Consider the following 23,805-nt stretch of genomic DNA (forward strand, 5'->3'; position numbering starts at 1 on the left):
AAAAATGCTTATAAAGATTGCTGATAAAGTTATATTTTACTGAGTTGTTGAGAGCACAAGTTTATTTTGTTTGTACCTGAGAGTTCTGAATAAACGCGAGTCCCAGTCACGCCGACCCTGTCTTCTTATTCTACGAACTTTGTAACACATGTAATGTACAATTACAGGTGTCAAGATGAACGAATCCTGAAAGTGTTGATTATAGCATTATTTTTCTATCTTTTCCCATCGCAATGAGGAGATCACATGAACTGCTGCAGTGATGAGCGAGTTCACAGACACACTGTTGATCGCATGAATGCAGTGATCTCGTTATTGCAGCGCTATTTCTCTGACAGAATGCTTTCACCACAACTAACAGTAAACACAACATGGACATGAATGATTGAGAGATTCGAACATTATTAAACATTATAAAGAGAGGGTCTAGTCTAATCACACTTTAAATAACAGATTTGCTTCATGCTACTAAGAGAAACAATGCGAAGTTGTTTAGTCACTGGGTTGATTCACGGATGCATGAACAGTATTAGACGATTTAGAAAGAAAGTCTGAGTGAACTTGAATGATTAGCTACACATCAGAAATCACTGAACACAGATCAGGTATTAATGAACACTGTTACTCACTGTTTGTGACAGCGGTGCTGTCGAATCCATATCATAAAGTCTGTTTGTAAAGCCTGTGCTGACATTGCAAGTGAAATAAACAATCCATTTTCTCCGACTTCTCTGGGCGGGCTAAGCAGAGGAAGGGGAGGTAACCTTTCCTGGTATGATCGGCTCGTCTGAGCTCTCATTTTCTCAAAGGCAGAGAAAAACAGCCAGAACTCGGTTTACACCCATCAAAATTTCAAGCCACTTGAGGAACATAAAAAGGCTAGGGGAACTCAAATTAATGTTAAAAAACCTCATAAAATGACATTTTCATGCCATGAGACCTTTAAGTTCTGTTGCTTTTATATGAAAATAAATAGGATGAACAAGACACCCAAAGTTTTTGTTATTTCGCACAGTCAGAGAGTTTGGGAATATTCACACATAATTTATATACACATAAAAACATGATAAATTGATGTTTAACCCTCTGGTCCTCTTCGTTTAGGGGTCACACTTGTCTCCTTTGCGGTCAAAAGTGACCGAAGCCTTAAAATGTCACTTTTTTTTTCTTCAGGAAAACCAATGTAATATATTTCTGTTCAATAATATTTTTTGATTATTATTTAGAATTTTGAAGGGATTCTATGGTACTATGTAATAATTATAAAATTTTAATGAGCAATTTTTTCTATTAGAATTAATATTTAATTTGTAATTTTTTCAATTTGTAATTTTTTTCCTCAAAAATGCAACATTTAACATTAAAATAGAGTGCAGGCCTTTAAAATCCATTTTTTGAAGTGAGAATAGCGCCTTCTGGAGCCGTAAAAAAAATAAAAACATGTGTAATGTCGTGTAACCATCTGTAGGCTAAAGCTTTATTTTTTCAAAAAAAAAATGTCTTGCCTCTTAATTTCTGTCTCTCTCTCTCTGTGTGTGTGTGTGTGTGTGTTTGTGTGTGTGTGTGTGTGTGTGTGTGTGTGCGTGTGTGTGTGTGTGTGTGTGTGTGTGAGTGTGTGTGTGTGTGTGTGTGCATTTGAGCGAGAGAGTCACTTTTGTATTTTTTTTTTCATTTATTAATTTCATTTAGCATATTCTCAAATTTTGCTGCTGTAGTCTTACCTGTTCATTTCTATGTGTGTGTGTGTGTGTGTGTGTGCGTGGGTGTGTGTGTGTGGGAGTGTGGGTGTCTAATTTGCACTCTTGACATTTTAGAGTGTCACCCCTTCATTGCTGTGCACTTTCTTTCTGCACAGTGGCTGATTTGTAGTTTGTACCACCAAAAGTTTCTCTGAGTTTTCGTATTTTTGCTTATTTCACATTCATTTCCTATGTCGGTCATTTTTGACCGAGAAGGAGACAAGTGTGACTATTTTTTTTACGACCCTTTAACATATCCGAATCATCTCCTTGATTTTTTTGTGTGTTCACATAGCTAATGCAACAAAAGTCACCAAGTGTCATCCCATTCCGATAAGGCAAAAATTTAAAAACGTAAAAGTTTTCGGTCATTTTTGACCGAAGAGGACCAGAGGGTTAACATGATATGTTTAAACCAATAAGCATTAAGCTGTGTCGTCAGCAAGTCGTTTCCCATCATGCTTTTGATCAGCACAGTAGTTGGAGAGCAATTGCGCCCGACTGCAGAATCCGACATGTACGCCTTGCCATTGCGAGAGTTTTTTGACACACATCAGCATGACATCAGAGCAGGTCAGACCACACTCGGACACATTTTTAACCGGCATGCATCTCGCGGTGATCACTGGTGATCGGTTCTTGACAGATTTTGCTCATCTCAAACGAGCCTAATATGACTGAGTGGAGTGTGTTCACGGAGCGGCGGATTGGATCGTCATTTCAGCGATTAAAACATTAAGATCAATGTTTAATAAGATCAATGTCTCTGTTCTACACATGAAGATATCGTATGACTTCAGAAGACTAGGAATCATAGCTGTCAACCCTCCCGTTTTTTCCGGGTTTCTCACGTATTTTAGCTCTTTTCCCGCTGTCTTCCCGTTTTAGTATTTTCCCGTAAAATATCCCGTATTTTTACGTTCTGATTGTGTTAACTCAGAACACGCAACTATCTGTTTTAGTGCCAGAAGACGCGAATGAGAAGTCGCGCGCACTGTGAGAAAATTTGTCTGTGCACTCATCCTAGAGCGCGCACACGTCTCTCAGCGCGCAAATATTGAGTTCTCTTTTTTCTTGAACGGACAAACTCACGCAAAAAGTATGTCAACATGTCCATATTGATGACGAGTATTCTAGCAGACATAGTCTGTATATGGCTTAAGTAAACTTTTTACAGTCCAGAAAAGACGACGCATATCCGAGGTCTTAAAGGGGCAGTAGCCTTTACTGCTGTCTGTTTAATGTCAAACAAAAGACAAGGGCATCACTCACTGCTCTTGATTGAATAGCTTTTGTAAGTTTAATAGGATTAATCTTTAATTCATACAGTCAAATATGCAATGTTATTTTACATTTGATCAATTTCTGTACCTGAAAACTAATGTTAGACGTACCTGAAAAACCTGAAAAGCATAGTTTATTTTATTAGTATCTTTACTCAATAGTATTTATTTGTGCTGCTGCTTGTATATAAATGATTTGTTCTTATTATTTTCTTTTTTTTAATTTGACAGTAGTCCTTTTTTCCCTGAACATAGCAAATACTGAACCGTACCGAAACGGTGAACCTAAAACCGTGATACAAACCGAACCGTGAGCAATCTGTACCGTTATACCCCTAGCGTAACGTATGATAAAATGACTGAAAAAAGGTTGGGAAACACTGGCTTAGGCTACTATCGAAGAAGAAGAAGACAGTTGCAGCCGCGGGCGGGAGGAAGAGGGAAAAAGTAGCGGGAAGTAAACTTCAAGGAGAGTAGAGTAGATGAGTGTGATGTGCGATGATGGATCAGGACGCTGACGGCCAAAATCAAAATATTTTGTGTAGTTATAAACTCTTTAGACTCTTTTTTTTAAGTTTGTGGGTAAGAATCGTGTAAAAAAAAATCCCTTATTTTGTGGATGGATTCCGGGAAATCTCCCTTATTTTCAATGTTCAATGTTGACAGCTATGCTAGGAATGCAACATGAGTTAATACTTTTATACTGTTTTTGGTCAGTTTTTGCAATAAATACCTGTGACTGTACTTTTATTTGTCTGTTATGTGTTTTATATTGTTGAGAGTGAGTAGGTTTAGGGTAGGAGTGGAGTTAGTTGCTCCAAAATATAAAAGTAGCCTATAAATATTCATAAAATCATGTCTACTTTTTACTGTCATTGACTTACAGGCATCACTTACGTGGCCATGGAATGTCCTCACAAAACATGAAAACCCAATGTGTGTGTGTGTGTGTATACATTAGAATTATATTTCTATAAAATATAAATATTTATAATAATACCAGAGGACAGTCTCAGTTCAGTGAGGTCAGTCATGTCCCGGCATAAAACATCTTTTATCGGCTTGATTACTATAGACAATCCATGGTGTCTGGGTGTTCATCTACTTTAGAAAACATATTTTCCAAATGCTCTATACCAAATGTTACTGGCATCTTGAGTCATGCAGTTAATTAGTGTTCCTCGGTTTCTCTTCAGCAAATCCGTTAATGACTACACGAAAGAGGAAAATCGTACTCAGGCCGTCACTGTTCAGTGGCTTACTGAAAAATATGACTGTAGACTTCAATTAGAGCTTAATTAGGATCCATTCACCTTTACGGTGACCGCAAGATCTGACTTTCTAACAGTGGGTTGTCAGAGTCACAGTCCATTTCAGAGGCAGCTGACCCTGTGGAATGGGCTAACGGCGAAATGTAACTTCATTACATGACATGCCAATGGTCTGAACTTGCCATGAAGAGCAGGGCTGGGATCCAAGAACCAGTTCTAGATACTGCAATATTTTACTGAAACCTAATCATTTTCATGATGTTTGATTCTGTTCACAGTTCTTTAACGCCTACATTCTTCCACATGCACAGACGAAGCACTGTACTGTAATGTTTTTAAGGGTTTATTTACACTTGTAGTTTGGTTCTCTTGGTAGCGTTCACATTGCCATTTTTAACACTGAAATAATGGAAACAAAACAGAAATTGCGACGGAACTTTGCAAACATCCAAAACAATGCCGTGTGCTAGGCTAAATGCACTCAATTTACTACGTACATACATACAGTAAGATGGTATTTTTTACTAGCTGAGAACTCATGAACAGCTTATAAAATGTGTAAAGGAGTCAAAACAGTGCCAGGAACTCCTCAGTTGCACCCAAATGAAGATCTGCTGCAAGGAAACGTGGTTCTGATGCCTGTACTGAACTGTAATGGGCAACACAACTTTAATGATGTGAAAAAAAAAACAGGTATTCTTGAGCATTTTGTCCTTTTTAGGAATGCATCTTGTGACATCACATCTTGTTTTTAGCTTGTTTATGAGATGTCAAATTCCAGTTGAACCGCACCAGAGTTTGTTTGCAAAAGGTGGGTCTCGGTCCACTTGTTTTGGTGCGCTGCAGGGTTTGGATGGCAGTGCTCACACTTATTCAAATGAACCGCAGAGCAATCTTTGATTTTTAAAAGTTTGTTTTTAATCTAACCAAACCTGCCAAGTGTGACCTCTAAAATAAATACTGCAAATAAATATTGGTAAAATATGAAATGTATATGTTGATTAAAAAAAAAGTCAGAATAAGCATCTACTTTGGAATGGACAACAATGCAGAAAGATGCTTTATCTATATAGAGAGATGGATGCAAAACTCAGATGGTGGCACTATGCCACTACTGACTAATTAAATATAATGAGATGAAAAATTGGTGTGAATGCAAAATAATAAGAAATATAAACACAAAACAACACATCTTCCTATTATAAAGTCCTCAGTAGTTGCAGTTTGATTTGTGAACAATTGACTGAGTCAGTTGAATCAGTCAAAAAGAATCACAAATCGGTCAACAACAACAAAAATCCATCAAGTTAACAAATTAAACTTGACTAAATACGTGTTTCTCAACTTACTGAACTGCAAGTCATTACTTTCATCATATCCAATCGGACACAGTACTAGTTAACTTCCTCATGCGTCCAATCACTAATGAAAAAGAGGCTATTCTACTTCCAGTGAGAATGAACTAATATCCAAACATGAAAATATTGCACAATGAAATTAAAACTGCTCACACCTGTAACCGAGGCTGAAAATGTCTTCAGTTTCTTTATGAAAATACTGCAATTATCCATTTGCTAACAAATGACACAGAAAATAAGTGTCACAGTTACTGAATATGCATTCAGCCATTACGGTGCTAATTATGCAGCTGAAAAATTTTCTCAGCTTTCTTCATCACTTTATCAAAACCCAACACTCACCAAAAGCTGCGTAGAACTCCTCTCTAGTTAGGTGTTCGTCATCGCTGACGTCGTTATATTTGAACAGGTCGAACAGGGTGCACTCCGATGCCGTCCTGCTCAGACCTTCCTGCTTGATGACCTGCATGACAAGATTAAAGATCGAAACATTAAAGAGATGACATCCAAAGCAGCATCTACTGTATGACACTTTAAAATGTTTACCAGAGCAAATGTGTTTTGTGCAGTGAATGTAGCTCAAGGAAATTCTAACAAATGATGCTCAAGATTAAGGACATGTTTGTTTACACAATTTTGGTGCCGTCTTGGGCCTCCACATGACGTCTGCTGTAAAATCTCCATCCTGAAGCGAAACCACTGCTCTAGTGTACCATTCTGAATAATTAAAGATAAGATTCCTATCTGCATCAGACATTGTGAATCCTGTCGACTGGCAGACATCCAGAACTGAGCAAGATTTTATAACAGCCTTATGCTGGAAAACATGAGGGATTACTGTAACACGTTGTATCATACATTCATCCATGCCAGAAATATCTGATGGTAATTACAGTTAGAGAAAGGAACCTGGAGGGATTGTTGATAAATGTTAGGGGTTAGATTCACTGTGGATTACAGTTAAGATTTGGAAAATGCCTTGAGCATATGTGGTATGAACAATCATAATTTACTTGGTGACGGGTGGTCAATGGATTCAATATATTTCTGAAAGTGATACAAACAGCACATAGTATAGACTTGATCTTAGGAGCATCTCACGAAAGCTTTTGCATACCTAGTGCTAAGACTGACCCAAAATGACTTATATGACATAAACCAGTCACCTGTGTATTCGGATTCAATCCAGTCCTTTTATTATCTGCTGCAAACTCTAATCCTCTTATAGAGACTTGATACCAGCACAGAAACAGACTCAAAACCTTCACTTTCACCTCTTTTGCTTTGCAGTGTTGATTCACTTCGAAGACAACCCTAACAAACAAGCAAACTTTCAAATGCTGGAATTTGTTGATGCACCAGTCTGATCTGCATGCCGAAATGCTACAGGCGATGTCAGCAAAGTTTTCCATAATGAACGACTCTCCACATTAGATCCACCGTGCTAAATGAAATCTCAGAACAGCTTTAGGCGTGTACTATCACTTTAAACATAAACACTTCTGGATGCACACAAATGCAGGATATATTTCTGGAAAAAAGTTTTTGAGCATCGCTTGTTTGAACTTTTTTTTTTTATATTTTGCATCAGGTGCAGTGATCCACACATTTTAAAGTGTCTTAAGCCTCCAAATATGCTTTGAGGCCATTATATACAATTATGTAGTATTTTATACTGTATATTTTAAAGGGATAGTTCAACCAAAAATAAAAATTAGCCCATGATTTACTCCCCCTCAAGCCATCCTAGGTGTATATGAGATTCTTCTTTCAGACGAATACAATCAGAGTTATATTAAAAAATGTCCTGGCTCATCCAAGCTTTATAATGGCAGTCAATGGCAGCCCAAAATTTGAAGATCAAAAAAGTGCATCCATCCATTATAAAAGTACTCCACATGGCTCCGGGGGGGGGTTATGAAGGCCTTCTGAAGCGAATCAATGAGTTTTTTGTAAGAAAAATATCCATATTTAACACGTTATAAAGTTAAATATCTAGCTTCTGGCGGGCCACCTTCCATATTCAACTTACGGAAAAAGCCTAACTAGCGCAACAATGACGTCGGACGTAGCGTAAAAAAGCGTAACTGGTGCAACGATGATGTTGGACGTAGTGTAAGCATTTTGAACTGTGAGAGGTGTTACACTTTCTGTGTAAGTTGAATACGGAAGGCGGTCTGCAGAATGGCAAGTCTTTATTAACCCCCCAGAGCCGTGTGGATTACTTTTATAATGGATGGATGCACTTTTTCGGTCTTCAAATTTTGGGCCGCCATTCACTGCCATTACAATACTTGGAAAAGCCAGGACATTTTTTAATAGAACTTCAATTGTATTAATCTGAAAGAAGAATGTCATATACACCTGGGATGGCTTGAGGGTGAGTAAAGGTCATTTAAATTTTTGGGAGAACTATCCCTTTAAGGCTTGGTATTAAAGGTATTACAATTATTTACAATTATTTTGTGTTAAGTGGTTTCCAGAATGGCACAATGTATTGTATATGACATCAATAACAATACAGAAAGAGTTCATGGACGGTCACTGTACTTTCTGCATGAAGATCATTCCAGGTGTACCAGAAGACCTACTTGAACAGAATACTAATGGAGTTTAATTGCTCTATTAGAGCAGAATGTTTTGATTTCGCTGCAAGGCATTTCAATACATGTTCCTATTCCTCTATCACCTTTTCATCCTTGCGGTAGCTTCATGTCAAAAGGCCAAACTTTTGCATTCAGGGCTGGTCCGAATTTTCACTTTTTACATTGTCTTCGATCTGCCATGCATGAAAAGAGATCTATTCTTCTTCCACTGAGAATGAAGAAATATGCAAATGACATGAAAATATTGCACAATGAAATTGAAATGGCTTACGTCTCTAACAGAGAGTGAAAGTGCGTTCAGAGTTTTCCTCAGGAGAAATATGAATAAATTCATATTTTGCTCATTTTGCTATGCACAGTATCTCTATGGACAGGTGTAATCTTTCTGCCTCAGGACAAGATAAAGCACAGCTGACCTGGGATCAGTTTATGAACGAGTCATTAAAAAAAAGAGACAAGCTTGCCTGCTCATTTGCCATTTCAAATGAATGCAATAAAATATGGGTAAAAGCGATCCCCAGCCATCCACATAACATATCAGATTTAAAAATTAGATGCTGTATTGTTGTAAACAAACCAAAACAATATGTATTCGCATACAGACTTTGATTGGACTTCATAATTTCCTTTTCCCTTTCTAAAACTTAAGATAGTACACCCAAAATGAAAATTCTGACATTGTTCACTCATCCTCATGTCTTTCCAAACCTGTATGACTTTATTATTTCTATGGAAAAAATAACATATTCTGAAGACTGCTGATAGCCAAACAGTCTGTCCCCATTGACATCCACTGTCCATACATATAAATATATATATAAAATATCTTCTTTTGAGTTCCACAGATGAAAGAAATCCACACACGTTTGGAACGTCATGAGGATGAATAAATTATATTTTTTTGATCAAGAAAACCCACGACATTTGAGCTGCTTTTGAGAGTACAGCAGATTAAACATTTGGAAATTCAGTATTTTTGTCTTTCTTTTTTATGTGTTTTCCCTTTTCTGTTCACTCTTGCAATTTCAATAAATCCTCATCTACACTCCTGAAATGAAGTCAAGCCAAACCAAAAATATTGAGTGGTCTTTTAATGGTCCTAACCATTTTAATCACAAATCACTGGTCAGGAAATTAGCAAGAACTGCGCAAATTAGATTTGTTTTCTTTAAACGTTTAAGCAGTGGGTAAACTTGCAGACAGCTTTTTACAGTGTTGTTCCACTCAATGTTGATGGCGTCAAACAGTTCATGAGAAGTTGAACAATCTCTCCCAGTTCGTTTGAGTTTACTGTGAGACCAAATATTCACTATAGGGTTTAAATCTGGACTCTGACCATCAGGCCAAAACATGAGGCTAATAATGGACTTGTTCTCAAGCCACTTCTTGGTTGTCTTTGCAATTTAGGCAGGAGAATTGTATTGTTGAAAAATATAATCTGATCATTCCTCTTTAATAACAACTTTTCGGAAGCAAGCCATTCTGCAATATTCTCCTGTACTCCAAAGAATTAAATGAATTTTCAAAGTTAAGTATAGCTCACCAATACCAGCAGCTATAAAGGCTCCCCACACAATGACACATCTTCCTCCATTCTTCACTGTGGTAGAGATGCATTTATTATTATATTTCTCACCAGATTTTTTATGACAATGCTCTGGAGCATCACCATACAACTCGTGTTTCATCGTGATTCATCACTCCACACACAACTTCTCATTTTCTGCCAACAACTACATTCTGTCTTTGATGTTTTTTCCTGAGACAGCAAGGGCTTTTTAATCAGTGCATTTGCTAATTTCCTGACAAATAATTTGTGTTTAAGACAATTAAAATCTTAGTGTTTAGCCATTTTGGCCTTATTTTGGGATTTATTTGCCCGGGAGTGTATATGTTAGCTGCTAGATGTTACCTTGGCAACATATTTAATTCAGCATAATTCCATAATGACGTTCAATATATATATAAAAAATCCCATCCCTTTCATTTGCAAGGCATAAAACATGTATGAAAGATTAACACAGCAAAGGTTTAAATTGATGAATGACAGCTCACTCAACAGGCCCAAAACCCTCTGACTCTGGCCCCAATCCATCCTTATTGTTTATTGCTTATCTATTTTCCTCTTCTGTTGGTTTGAAAATGGTCAATAAGATGACAGATGCACGTTAAGGTCAAAATACACCACTTAATTGCAACGTCAATTAAACAGGTGAAAGAAAAGGGAGTGATTTTGTTATGCTCTTGTTATGTCTTACCTGTGAGAGCTCACTGCTATCAACTCTTCCGTTGCCATCTGCGTCAAAGCGCTTGAACATCATGTCCACCAGATGCTTCCTAGTTGCCATATCCTTCTCATGGCTGCCATGGTTACCAGAGGTCAAGTACCTCTGAGCGTGCAAGTCCAACATCTTGGTCTTCAATTTTTTATAATCTCCCAGACGACAGTTATCATCTGTGAAAGAAATGGTGGTCAGATCAGTGTATATGGAGATGGATTTGTGGTTCTGCAGCATTACTAATTCATCAATACTGTGGCAATATAAAGCCCTTTTCACAAATGGTCATGTGAGAAAATCTAACAAGTCTGTCATGTAAATAAATGATGAGAATTTGCAGATTTTGTGCATCTCAGACGAACTTGAAGATTTCCAAAGGGATTTACATTTATACATTTGGCAAGCACTTTCATCAAAAGTTAATTATTAGTGCATTTGAAGCAAATGTTTTAAAATTCTGCGTTCCCTAGGAATCAAACCCTCAACCTTGGTGTTGTTGGCATCATGTTCCACCAGATACAGGGATGAAAAATGACAATGATGTCAATAATGATTCTGAATGCATTCTTGACTGGAAACATTCAAAACAAAATCTCTGCTCTTTCAAACTCTAAACAAAAAATGCATTAGTTGGTTATAATATTTTAATGCATCATATCTGATACATCAGACTTTTACAGTATTTTAAAAATCACAGTAAACTGTGTGAAAAACAAAAATATATGTATAATCCTTGAAACATTCATATAAATTACTTGGCTTTTTAGATAACAAGTATAGGGTTCCAATGATGTTTTAAACCAGGTTATAAATAAATAGTACAAATACACTATAAAATTTGTGTGTACAGTATGTGTATATACTGTAGACAGAAGCGATATAAAACGAGCATAAGTAATATATTTCTGCTGTTTTTATGAGTATCAGTATGACTGTGAATATCTGCCTATGGCATAACCACATACTGATATTCTGTCAATTTTATTCACCTTATTTTGCAACGCAGAAGTAAGCTCTTTTCTGTGAATGTGTGAGACTTCCGATTCATTAGCCGTAATAGATAAATAACTAAAAGAAAAGCAAAGTGCTTAATGAGAAACCTTTTGCGCTACAAACCAGCGTGTTTATGGTTACGATGATAACTTAAAATATGATAGCAAATATTTTACGTTAAAGATAAGGTGAATACAACAGTTCTATATACATAGAGTTCTGAATACCTTACAATCAAAAAAATGCTGGGTTAAAAACAACCCAAGTTGGGTTGAAAATGGACAAACCCAGCAATTGGGTTCTTTTAACCTAGCGATTGGGTTGTTTTAAGCAAACATTTAATCGAACCGCTGGGTTAAAACCAGTGTTCGTTGACAAATAATTTTCGTCATAATTTTCGTCAACGACCTTTTTTCACTGACGAAAACGAGACAATAACTAAATAAAAATTGGATGACGAAAACCTACTGTCATTTTCGTCAACAAATAAAAATGAGACGAAAATGTTAGGGAGGGTCGATTAAAGGGAAGAGATCCAGTCAGAACTGATATATCCTGTGTAACAGATGCACACATTTGATTTGAACGTGCTGATCTAACCGCTGTTCTACAGGCTCACGCATCCCCAATACAGCGCTCCAGAGCGGCTCACAATCAATGAATAGCGCACATTTATGCCAGGCAATTGTTTATGAACTAATGCCGATGAATAATGACAATGTCTACTTTACGTTGTTTATATAGTAATATATAGTAATGTTTTAGACGGTTGTAACAGTGCATATTTTATCTCCTTCATCTGAACTTGAGTGAGCTCCTGCAACTGCAATAGTAAGGCGCAAACATTTCAAAATAAGAGTCAATGTGTATTTCGAGCTTGTTTATAATTAAAAGTCACGATTATATATTCGTTTTTGGTTACACAATAAACTGCATTTAATTTAATTCCCATTTAATTCATAGTCAGGGGGAAAGACCAGTATAAGACACATGTTCAATAAAGTATCAGATAGTTCACTAAAACCATTAAAAAAATCTTCATTACTTGAAATTAAATAAATGTTAACAGAAATAAAAAAAATAAATAAACAAACTTATTTGAAGCTTTATAGCTTAAACTGATATGGCCTACTAACTAAAACAGAAACACAAAAGTTATAAAAACTACATAGATGTTTTTAAAAAACAAACAAAAAAAAGTGATTTGAGCTCTCTTTTGTGTATTTTTAATGTCAAAAACAAAATTATGTCAAAATGTCAGTTCAAGTGACAGTCGGTTATGTAATGCTTAAATGCTTAATATATTACAATTGAACTTAACTCATTCGATTTTAGGAGACTAAAACTACTGTAGAATTAGTCGACTAAAATCTTATGATATTTAGTCGACTAAAACTAGACTAAAACTAAAAACAATTCAGGTGACTAAAATATGACTAAAACTAAATGGCATTTTAGTCAAAAGACTATGACTAAAACTAAATCAAAATGTGCTGTCAAAATTATTCACTGGGTTAAAACAACCCAATTGCTGGGTTAGTCCATTTTCAACCCAACTTGGTTTGTTTTTAAATCAGCATTTTTTAGAGTGTACATATAAGATACAATATTGGCAGTTTCCAGACAGCAACATAATGTTGGCCCAGATACAGCCCACATCTGGTACACGTGGAATCCACACAGATGTGGGCCGGATCTGGACCGACGCTATGTTGCTGTCTGGGTCTGTTTTGTTCCGTCAATGGAAATAGTTCTAAACAAAACCTCTGTATCAAAACAGAACTACTGTACATCTCTGAGCAACACACAGTAGTGTAGCATTTCTTTAATTCTGAATGATTTGGCATTTTGAACAAATGATTCAATGATTCATTTATTTAACTCCTGAATGAATCAGCATTTTTGGAAGATGAAAAAAATGGTTGAAAAAATTATTCAATGACTCAACAGTCACGTGTTTCATTCCTGAATAATCAGTGCTTCTGAAGAAATGAAGGATTAAATGACTCACTCATGAAGACTACCCACTGGTGTAACTTGCAGAAAGAGTCAATGAACAACCCCACCACTAACATACAGGCTGGAACGGTTGTACTGAACTGTTATTCTTTTTTTTTTTGTGTGAACTAATCATTCAAATGATCTTTGATTTTAGACGACTTTCCTTATCACAAGAACAGAATGTATTAGTGGTAGTACATATGATGATACAAACGGCTAGTGTAAATGCTTAAACAGCTGAATCATTATGTCCATAAAAAAAAAGACAAAAGGCCATATTTCTATCTCGGCAATGCTGATAGGATGCAGAAGAATTGCTTGGTGTTATGCAAACACAGCAGAGGAGGACAGACTGCACGTTATTCTAGCAATCGTGTCAGAGAAAGTCCTGGAAAGGTGGCATAGGGACTTAAAACAGTTGCTGGAAACAATGGCTGGGAAGTCCTGTCAAAAAGCATTTGACAATATTTGAGATGTTTTTGTCGTTATATGTAGCTCAGGTGGTGCAGTGTGGCTTCTTGTGAGAATACCGATGTTGTTTCTGGAGCATAAGAGATGGATAATGAAAGGCAGAAACGAAAGAGGGAGAAAGAAAGAGGTTGAGGTAAAGCAGCTTGTTTTAAAGACTGTCAAACTAGTTTCACTGACAGATGTCAAGTCATTCACAGCTCATCTCCACATGACTGCACCACTAACTGCAATGTGTGTGTGTGATATACTGAGAAATATGAATATATATGTCTGATCCTGGTGTGTGCATGCGTGCTGATCAGCCAAAGCGTGCCACACATCACAAAATGGCCTCTACTTTGACAAGCCACCGTGGCAGGAAAGCTTCCTTCCTTAGAAATGGCAGGATGAATAAAAGATAAATGGCTGTCTACCGACTACCTTGCCCAGAGGAGATGAAGGTCAGTGTCGTCAAACCTATGTGTGAGAGCGCGTTTGCACACGCGGCACATTAGCATTCCCATTTTTTGGCTCGGCGGGAAATGAAGAACGGCATGTCTTCTATCATATTCCAGAATTGCAGATGTGTGACTGGGGGAATATTCATACTGCATCATCCACCTGTGATTTGACAGGTGTACAGTTTCCAGCAATGTTGTTACCGTGCAGAAGGCAAAACTCTGAAATGTGTGGAAAGCATCGAGATATCTATAGAATCAGAGCTACTTGAATGAGCGGTGTTTCAACAGGAGCCCATCCACGTGTCCTTTGGTTTTGAAGCTGTGAGTTATCTTGTTTGTGGAAATTTACACCAGAGATTCAATTTCCCAAACTTATTTTCTTGTTACCATACATAAACTTTGCTCCAGACCAAGACAATATCAATGTGCTTCATTAGTCTGTATAAGGTCAGTAACTAGTTGGCTTGTCTTTTCTTTTTATGTGGAGTAGAGTATCAAATTAATACAAGTATTATTCCTTTAGTTTAAACATGCTCATGTGAATAGCCTTTATATCGTTCTGTTGTGTTTGTTTTATATTTGTTATGAGAATAGACATGCCTTTCTTTTCCTCACTGGAATTCCTACACGACTTATAATATTCTAAAACAACATTCTGAGGCAACAATTACTAGGGAAATTCTAAGGTAGAGTTCTGTGCATGTGTCTTGTGTACTTCAAGCTTGTCAATCAACATTAGAGCGCCACCATCAGGCTTAATAACGCCTCTGCCAAAATTATTCTATCACCAAGACCCAGAATCTGCACCTATCTACATTTAGTCAGAAGCCGCTACTGAGAGATATTATAGTGAAACTGGAGGAAATAATAAAAAAAAAAAAGATTGTTCTCAAAAACAGAATGGCCATGCAATACATTTTTTTTGTCTTTTGTTTACTTGAAAACACAATTTTTTCTTGTGATCTTGAGTTATCTTGCAAAAAAAACAAAAACAAAAAACACCTACAGTACCTTCTTTTTCTTTTGTTCCGTTAAAGCTTAAGTATTTGCAGCATTTATTGTATTTACTGTTCTTCAGGGCTAAATGCTTTCAGAGTTTCAAGAGGTCAATTTAACTTCCCAAAAACAGTTTGAACAATCAAAGGTCCTCAAAAAACTGTACAATGCAGGATTCAATATGTTTGAATGTGTGTATGTTAAAGATGTGCGGATCAGCTCTAACATCGCCCAAATCTGCTGTTAAAAAACGAATCACCTATGATTTTCTCTGATTTAGATATCCGCACCCAACCTTCACATTACAATTATTCAAATTCTCAGTGTTATACGCGATGCTATGGTAACATATTACACTGAAGGCTGCTTTTTAATGAACATTTATTCAAAGCAAAAGTTCTTCTTTGGCGAAATTACATTTCTTTAATAGCCTAACAGGGATCGGAAACCTATATGGCACACAGAGGGGGAAGTAAAAGCGAGTAAAATGCTGGCGTGTGAGTAAAAGCGAGAGATGTGTATTTAATTTAGATAAATACATTGCACATACAGATCTACATTTTTGAGGTAATCATTCATCATAGTAACACAGCTTGTTTTATTAAGAGAGGAGCTATAAATATGAGTGAGATTTAACTTACACAAGTCAATGAAAGTGCACAGCTCTGAAAGCACGAGTTACTGACTGACACAAAAGTTACTGACTGACAGTTTGTTCACGCTTGTTTCGTTTGACTGTGAAATGACAGTTCTGTTCTTTATTAAAATCAACACATTAACGTTTTATCTCTCATCCACCCTCAAACCAACCGCAATTTTTGGAATGTTATTTTTATTACTTGACCCACAGAGGCCATGCAATACATTTTTTTTTGTCTTTTGTTTACTTGAAAACACACATTTTTCTTGTGATCTTGAGGTACCTTCTTTTTCTTTTGTTCCGTTAAAGCTTAAGTATTTGCAGCATTTATTGTATTTACTGTTCTTCAGGGCTAAATGCTTTCAGAGTTTCAAGAGGTCAATTTAACTTCCCAAAAAACAGTTTGAACAATCAAAGGTCCTCAAAAAACTGTACAACGCAGGATTCAATATGTTTGAATGTGTGTATGTTAAAGATGTGCGGATCAGCTCTAACATCAAAACGAATCACCTATGATTTTCTCTGATTTAGATATCCGCACCCAACCTTCACATTACAATTATTTATTAAAATCAACACATTAACGATTTATCTCTCATCCACCCTGAAACCAACCGCAATTTTTGGAATGTTATTTTTTATTACTTGACCCGTCCGACCCACAGATGCATCACTAGTGTTTTTATATGAAATTTAGGGATGCAAAACTAGTAAGCCAATAATTATTTTCATGTTATGGCTGATAACCAATAAATGGCAGATATTCAAATTGTATACTATATTGTCTAAATAAAATAAAAAATAAACCCCTAAAATAATTTGTTGACATTTTTAGGAAATGCATTGTAAATATTTGGGTCGGTAGCCATAATACTGTAAAAGTAAAATCATAAAGAATCCACAATCTCTCCAAGACTGCTGATTTATCTAGGACACAATCACAAGTAATTACAGTTCCATTCTTATTTATTTGCATACCAGACAACATAAACTGCTTCAAATCAGCTTTAAAAAAGGACAGTGTTTATTGCTCAGACTGACAGTCACGTTTTAGGTGAACATGGGCGACTGGACAAACAGTAAATGTGACATTTCAACATGTCCTCTGTTCATGAGATTGTCCATCTTTTCATGGCATATGCCAATTCAAATGCCCCATTTCTCAATATGAAGGAAAAAACGGTATGTTAAATTATGAAAGATTGCTCATGAAAACATTTTTCACAAAAATAGGGTTAAAATCATAATAAACTTGACATATTCAAGAATGCCACAGTGTGAGCCAGTGCATAAAGTAGGTAGGGTGTTTTATACAGAAGGTGGATGAAACATCTGCCCAACAGAAACAGGTTTTAAGTATACAATCTCAGAAAATAATGTGTAAAAAATTTTACCTTTAGGGGTACAACAGCTTTAGACTGGGTAAACCCAGCCTGATCTGCCGGCGATTTGATTTCGCCCTGCAACTCAGTCTGGAAACCTGTACATTAATTCCTACTGCTTCTGTTACACTTTTGCGGGAACCAATCACAGACTGGCTTATCCACCTGGCGCGCTATTGGCGGGTTTAACACGATGACGGATGGAGAAGCGATGGGTTGTTGCCCGTTGATCACGCCTCTTGTGGCCTGATTGGTTGAAGGACTATCCAATTGTGTGCAGATTCATTTGAATTATGCTCTTGTGGTCTGATTGGTTGAAGGACTATCCAATTGCATACAGAGTCATTTAATTTATGCTCGTTTATCACGCCTCTTGTGCAGTAGAAAATACATAGCAGACTCCCCAGACCAATGTTCAATCTTAAATTGAGCTTGGTCTGGTGATAGCCAGACAACAACAGCTTGTCACTGCGACAGTATCCTTAAAAGTTCATCTCTGTACCTTTTTCACCATCAAAAGGTGCATATTAGTACCTACTATGAACCTTTTATGTGTACAAAAGGTACAAAGACTACTGTTACTGCCCCAGTGACAAGCTGTTGTACCCCTAAAGGTACAATTTTTGCACTTTTTCTGAGAGTGTTGCAAGAACAAAAACAAAAATAAGAAAGACCATTGTTTCCAACTGATCAATCTATGCAACTTTCTCCCAAAGAGAAGCACATTTAAAAAGTTCTACAATGACCTTCCTGTCTTTATTTGTCCAACCTTCATCCCTCAAAGGTTTTCTTATGGGTGAGGGCTATTAAATATATCCGTCGTCCAATGTACGACACAACCATGACCTCTAGTGCTACAGAAAGTCACTGATAATGGACCCATCATGCAACTGTTTCTCATCTCAGTAAACATGCGCAGGGAGTGTGTGCGTCAGGTCCGGTGGTAATAGTACTCCGTCCATGTCTAACAAGAAACCAGATTCATCCTCCTGTGTGTTCCTGAATAAATGGAAGTATGATGGCATTGCTCACATAGGACGTGCAGTTGATGGTCATGACCCGTGGCCCAGCGAGAAGCGTGCTACGGCTGGTTGCCCTTTCTGATGGGAATTCTGGGTCATCATATTACTTTGCAAAAGTGAGGAGCTGCGATAAACAATGTGATGGGCAATTCAAGACACGTAGACAAATAAAAGTGTAAGGCTGCGTCTAACAGACTGTGGCTAGATGCTGTTAATTATATTAGGGGTAATAATTTATAGGATAAATATAGTCAGGAAAAATGTGTTCACTCCAGACAACACAAAATAATTTTATTTTAAAATTCTATTATTTACTCACCATCATGTCATTCTAAACTTGAAAAACAAGGCTTTGTCTACCCTATATTCAAAGTTTGTCTTGACATGTCTTGTTAAAAATGTCTTTGAATTTAACTTTAATTTTATGTCCTTAAATTTAAATTTGGGGTTTGCTAAATAAACACATTGGAATTTAAAATGCATTCTCAATTCAGTTCTGAATAGCGCACAACCCTGAACTTCACCATCTGCCTCTAAAAAAAGGTTCAAAATACCCATCACACAAATGCAGCAATAAGCACAAAGATATTTAGTACAAGCCATAAAACCATCTCAAGTGGCTTGCGTGGTTTACTTTGAAGCAAAACTTGACACGTCCAGGCAGCCCAGAGGAATGACACAGAGGAAAAGCAGGTTTGATCTCTCTCCGTTTGAAATCGGTTTAGACGGCCACCTGCATTCATATCTGCATGTTTGATCCACTTTGTGTGATGTATGGGACCCTGATTCACTTTGAAAACCACTCCAGTAAATCTAGTCAGATCAGATGAAATTCAGTCCTGTCCGATGGTGGGTCTAGAATTGTGGCATTAATAAAAAAAACAGCTTGAGGGCTCATTAACGTTAACAAGCCAATTTAATCATTTGGATAATTAATTAAGAAATAATAATAATAAAAAAACAGGCATAAAAGATGCTGTAAATTCTTCAACGCTGCTCCTGGGTAACCACTGTCCTGTATTATTTCCAACCTGCTTCAACTCACCTGGCTCGTGATTTTACAAGCAATCCTGAAGAGCTTGATTAGTATTTAGGTGTGTTTGATTAGGGCTGGAGCAAAACTATGCAGGACAGTAGGTCCCCGGGAGCAGTGTTGAAGACCTCGGATGTCATTATTTTGGGGAAATATTACAGATAAAATATCATTACTCAGCTGAGATCACTCATCAGCCATGTGGTGAAAATCAAGTTTTTAATGTTGTTGGTATGTGGTGTTTTTAATATGCTTTCAGACAAACCATGTGTCAACACCATTGCTGAGTATTTTCTCCTTAAATCTGCAGTGATCCAAACACACTCTCAAAAACGCAAAATTGCTGGTGTTTCTTATGTCACAAACTACCTTGTATCCAAATACATCAACATGCGGGTGGGCTTTAGAATATCATTATTACTATGCTGCGAAGCAGGGGAGTCTCAAGACAAGCCATCCCTGTATATTTTTCTGTTGTTATGAAAAATCGGATACTTTAGCAATATAGCGGGTGAATTATGTATATGATGTATATTATGACGTACTATATGCCTTTCTCCACGAATGTTCTATTACATTTAAAGCGTTTCTAAGGATGCTGATTGTTAGAATGCAGACTGAGATTGCGATCATGGATTGTTCAACATTAGCAACACATTATTAGCTGTTTGATAACGTTGTCAAGCAAAAGGTTAATCATATTAATTACCGTTATGTGTTCGACGCGGCAACCTCCCGCAGTTTCTCTTGAAGCCAATACGGAAGTGACTTAAACTGCAATTTATCGACTGGCCTCTAGAGACAGGCTCCAGAAGGAGCAGAATCTCATTGAGTCCCATGTTAAAATGCCCAACTTTACAGCAGAAAAAAAACATGTTTACAGCCTGGTACAAATTGTGGTTTTGGTCTATATGGCTAATTTTGCCCTTCATGACAACTGTGAGGGGGGTGAATTTTTTTATAACTCATTTGTTTACATTATATAAAGCCTTAAAGTTCTGCATAATTAAGGGCGTGGCCACTTTGAGTGACAGGTGGATAGCCATTTATCTGCTGTCTGTTAGTCATCGCGTCACTTCAGCTCCGCCCACGTCCCGCCTTTTTGCCCATTTTCTGTTATTATTTTATTCTGTTTTTTATAATTTACTCACTTCATATAATTTTAAACTTAACCTTCTGAAGAACACAAAATATAATATTTTGAATAAAGTTTTAACTGTTTTTGTACATACATTGAAAGACAATTCACCATTCGCCACAAGTTTGATTGACAGGCGATCTGACTAATCACATCGCCGAATCTGCCGTTTTGTCCAACAAAGCAGTCAGGAGAGTTACAGTTTTTCTCAGTCGCTTTGGTACATTTCTCGAATCATCCTCGACATTTGCAAAACAGTAAGTGCATTTCTCAAAACAATTCGTACAAATAGCAAAACACCATGGATTACCTGCAAAAGCCAGTCTCTAGCTCAAAATCCTTAGTTCATCTCTCAAAAGTAAATATCTGTGTCAATGAACATGTCAGTGCCATCAGAATGACAAGTCCTTGTGTCATTGTGTACGGATAAGACGGTCAAATTGCTTAGTCATGTTGTCAATATAACTGTACTCTGGAGGGATGTTCTGATGTAAATATGGCTAAAATTTTGATGACAGTTATTGTAAATTGTAGGTTACACCTTAGTGTATGTAGGAGTTTGAATGCAAGAGACTGGACAAGATTCACATTTATGCTTTTACTGTCTGTACTGTAATTTGTTGACAGACCATGTCATTGCGATACAGAAAGGAAAAGACAGCACTGCCTAGCACAAAGAAAAAAAACCCAGAAAAACAAAAGTAGAAATATGAACGTCTAACGGAAATGTGTAGAAATATGCTTGACATTTTATGACAACTTGTTCAACCATTTTGCATGTAAAGACTTATGCTATGAACTAATGCCTAAATGTTGTGGGGGGTGAGACTATTCAACAGAGACCCATCATAATACATTTTGATCAACATAACATAAGCAACTGATAATGTAGGAAACAGCAGAGAATTGTACATAATCATTTGCATGGATGTACACAAGCATTTGCAACTTGTTCAAAGAAATGAGAAACTGCTTTTTTGATGTGCACAAGTGACACAATGATGTGAAGATTGAACAGGAAGCTTTGAGAATTTGAATTCTGATCTGAGAAATGTACCAAAGCGACTGAGAAAAACTGTAATAGATTAACATCGGTGGAATTGAACTTGGAAAAACGGTGTTCACTGACGTCTTTCCGCGGTTGAAACAACATTTCTTTTAGTGTTCATTCATATTTATTTTGTGCTTCTAAATGAACTAGAAGGAATAGATAATCGGTTCACGAGCAGCTTTAACTCAGGCGCTACAGCGATCACGACACATTAAAGAGCCACAAAATGGTATTTATTGTTTAAATTTCTTTTTAAAAAATGACAATTTCAAAGTTTACACTTTGTTTCATATCAAAAGTAACTTGCTCTTTCCTGTCTGTAGGCGTGTTGTCAGTGTCCTCTTTGCTCCGCGATGTAGGCTATTTTCTCTACGTGAGAACGTGTGTGGTGTGAGAGCGCCATGGCTTGTCGGACATAGCAACAGTAACTAAAGGGGGTGGGTCTTTGCGAATGGTCAATTGGGTCCAAAACAACACAAGACCCCACCGACTTTCACTGTATGGACAAATATATATATATATATATATCAAAGTTTCACAGAGAACAAATAATTGCATAAACATTTGGAAAGGCACAAGGGTGAGTATTTTTTTTTTTTTTTTTGGTGAACCACCCTTTTAAAGGGAAGTGACTAGGAAACCAAGGCATTCAACCAGTATTCTTTCTTGGGTTTCATTAACTTATTTGTCACACTAATATTTTGTTTGCCAGTACTACAGTCTGAGATTGTGATGAAAATTGATAATTTGTGTTATAAAAGCAAAGTTTTGAGTTGTGAGTAGGTGCTGATTTTATGGGATTTTTATTCTGATTTTAACTTTTAACGATGTTAGATTAATTAACCTAAATTAACCCTAAAATCAGCTGAAAATGGTTTATGTACACTCCTCAATTCCTCAAATTCTTTAGGTGTCTCTCTTTTTCTGTACATTTTGTGCATCACCACAGTGAAACCTGAGATATTTTTGGACTGCTGTATTGATGCCCTGTGAGCAGCCCAGATCAAGGTCTCTGTGCGCTGACTTGCCTCTCTGTTCTCAAAGTACATCACTCTACATGCTCTATACATCAAATACACACCCGGCTTCAGTCTCTGCTTCAGTCTGAGGTCACTGATTCCGGTCTTTAAGGGCAGGGCTAGTGCCATTGCTGTCAAGTTTTGGCGCTGCAGGAATGGACGTGTGAACGCAGTGGGCTGTAAAGTCTGCTCTCTCTCTCTCTCTCTCTCTCTCTGTTGCGCTGCGCCTGACCACCTAACATCTCGCTGGAGAATTTCACAGGCAGCGCATTCAATAACAATCTACCTGCTGCTGGATATCTATATGAGTTGTTGCAATGACAAATTTACAACTTGCTGGCAGGCTATTATTCAGGCTGTCCTAGAGTGATGTGCGAGTGAAAACTTTGCATTTGCCTTAGTGTTTTGTCCTTTTCCCTGTTTTTTATCCCCTCTCTCTTTCGTCTTCATTGTTTTTGTCTCTCTCTGTGTCTCAGTAGTGCTGCTTTATTCTACATAAAGTAAGTCATCTTCTCCAGCTGTCTTCCTCCCGTTTCACCTCTAATTTGATTTCCACAGTCTCTTTTCTCCTGTCACAGGTTCTTTCTATTCTCCTTCCTTACCCCTGTCCCTTTATCTCTGATTTCTCACTTTCGCAGGCGCTGGTGCACCTTTGAGGAGCTCATTACCTGCCGGTAGACGCGGATGTGGCTTCTCTTTGGGCTGGAGGTGAGAGTGACATTAAAACAGCTCAGGGTCTTATTATCAGTCTTCTAAAACCGCAACAGAATAATCTCTCTCTCCTTCTCAGTCTATCTTGAGCTGTAAGGAGTATAACCATTTTTATATATTTATTTATGTTTTGAATTGGTTAAGCTCTGGAGTGTCAAGTAGGCTGCAAACATTGGTAAAAATAAATTGATTATTTTGACAAATATAGCAATTGCAATTTGAACAACGGTATGATAAAAATTTAACACAATCACATTGAAACAGCAGCAGCTTTCATAGTCTCAGCCTCAGACGTCACGCCCACGGACCGTTAAACGTCTGATGCATATGCACACTTTTCTGGAAACACTTCAGGAGTTTCAAAGTCGTTAT

The 23,805-nt window shown here is 37.1% G+C and overlaps 1 protein-coding gene across 2 annotated transcripts in view; it reads right to left on the reverse strand.

Annotated features, from left to right (window-relative positions):
• Window positions 1-23,805, reverse strand: part of fstl5 (follistatin-like 5) — a 173,560-nt gene that overhangs the window by 82,489 nt on the left and 67,266 nt on the right. For both annotated transcript variants that reach the window (XM_079838564.1, XM_079838563.1), the window contains exons 5-6: window positions 10,516-10,712; window positions 5,994-6,114 (exon numbers count right to left, since the gene is read on the reverse strand). In XM_079838564.1, coding sequence (XP_079694690.1) covers window positions 5,994-6,114; window positions 10,516-10,712 — 318 coding nt within the window. The remainder of the gene's footprint in view (window positions 1-5,993; window positions 6,115-10,515; window positions 10,713-23,805) is intronic.

This window comes from Gobio gobio (genome assembly GCF_949357685.1).
Source record: "Gobio gobio genome assembly, chromosome: 16".
In the NCBI taxonomy this organism is placed as follows: Eukaryota; Metazoa; Chordata; class Actinopteri; order Cypriniformes; family Gobionidae; genus Gobio; species Gobio gobio.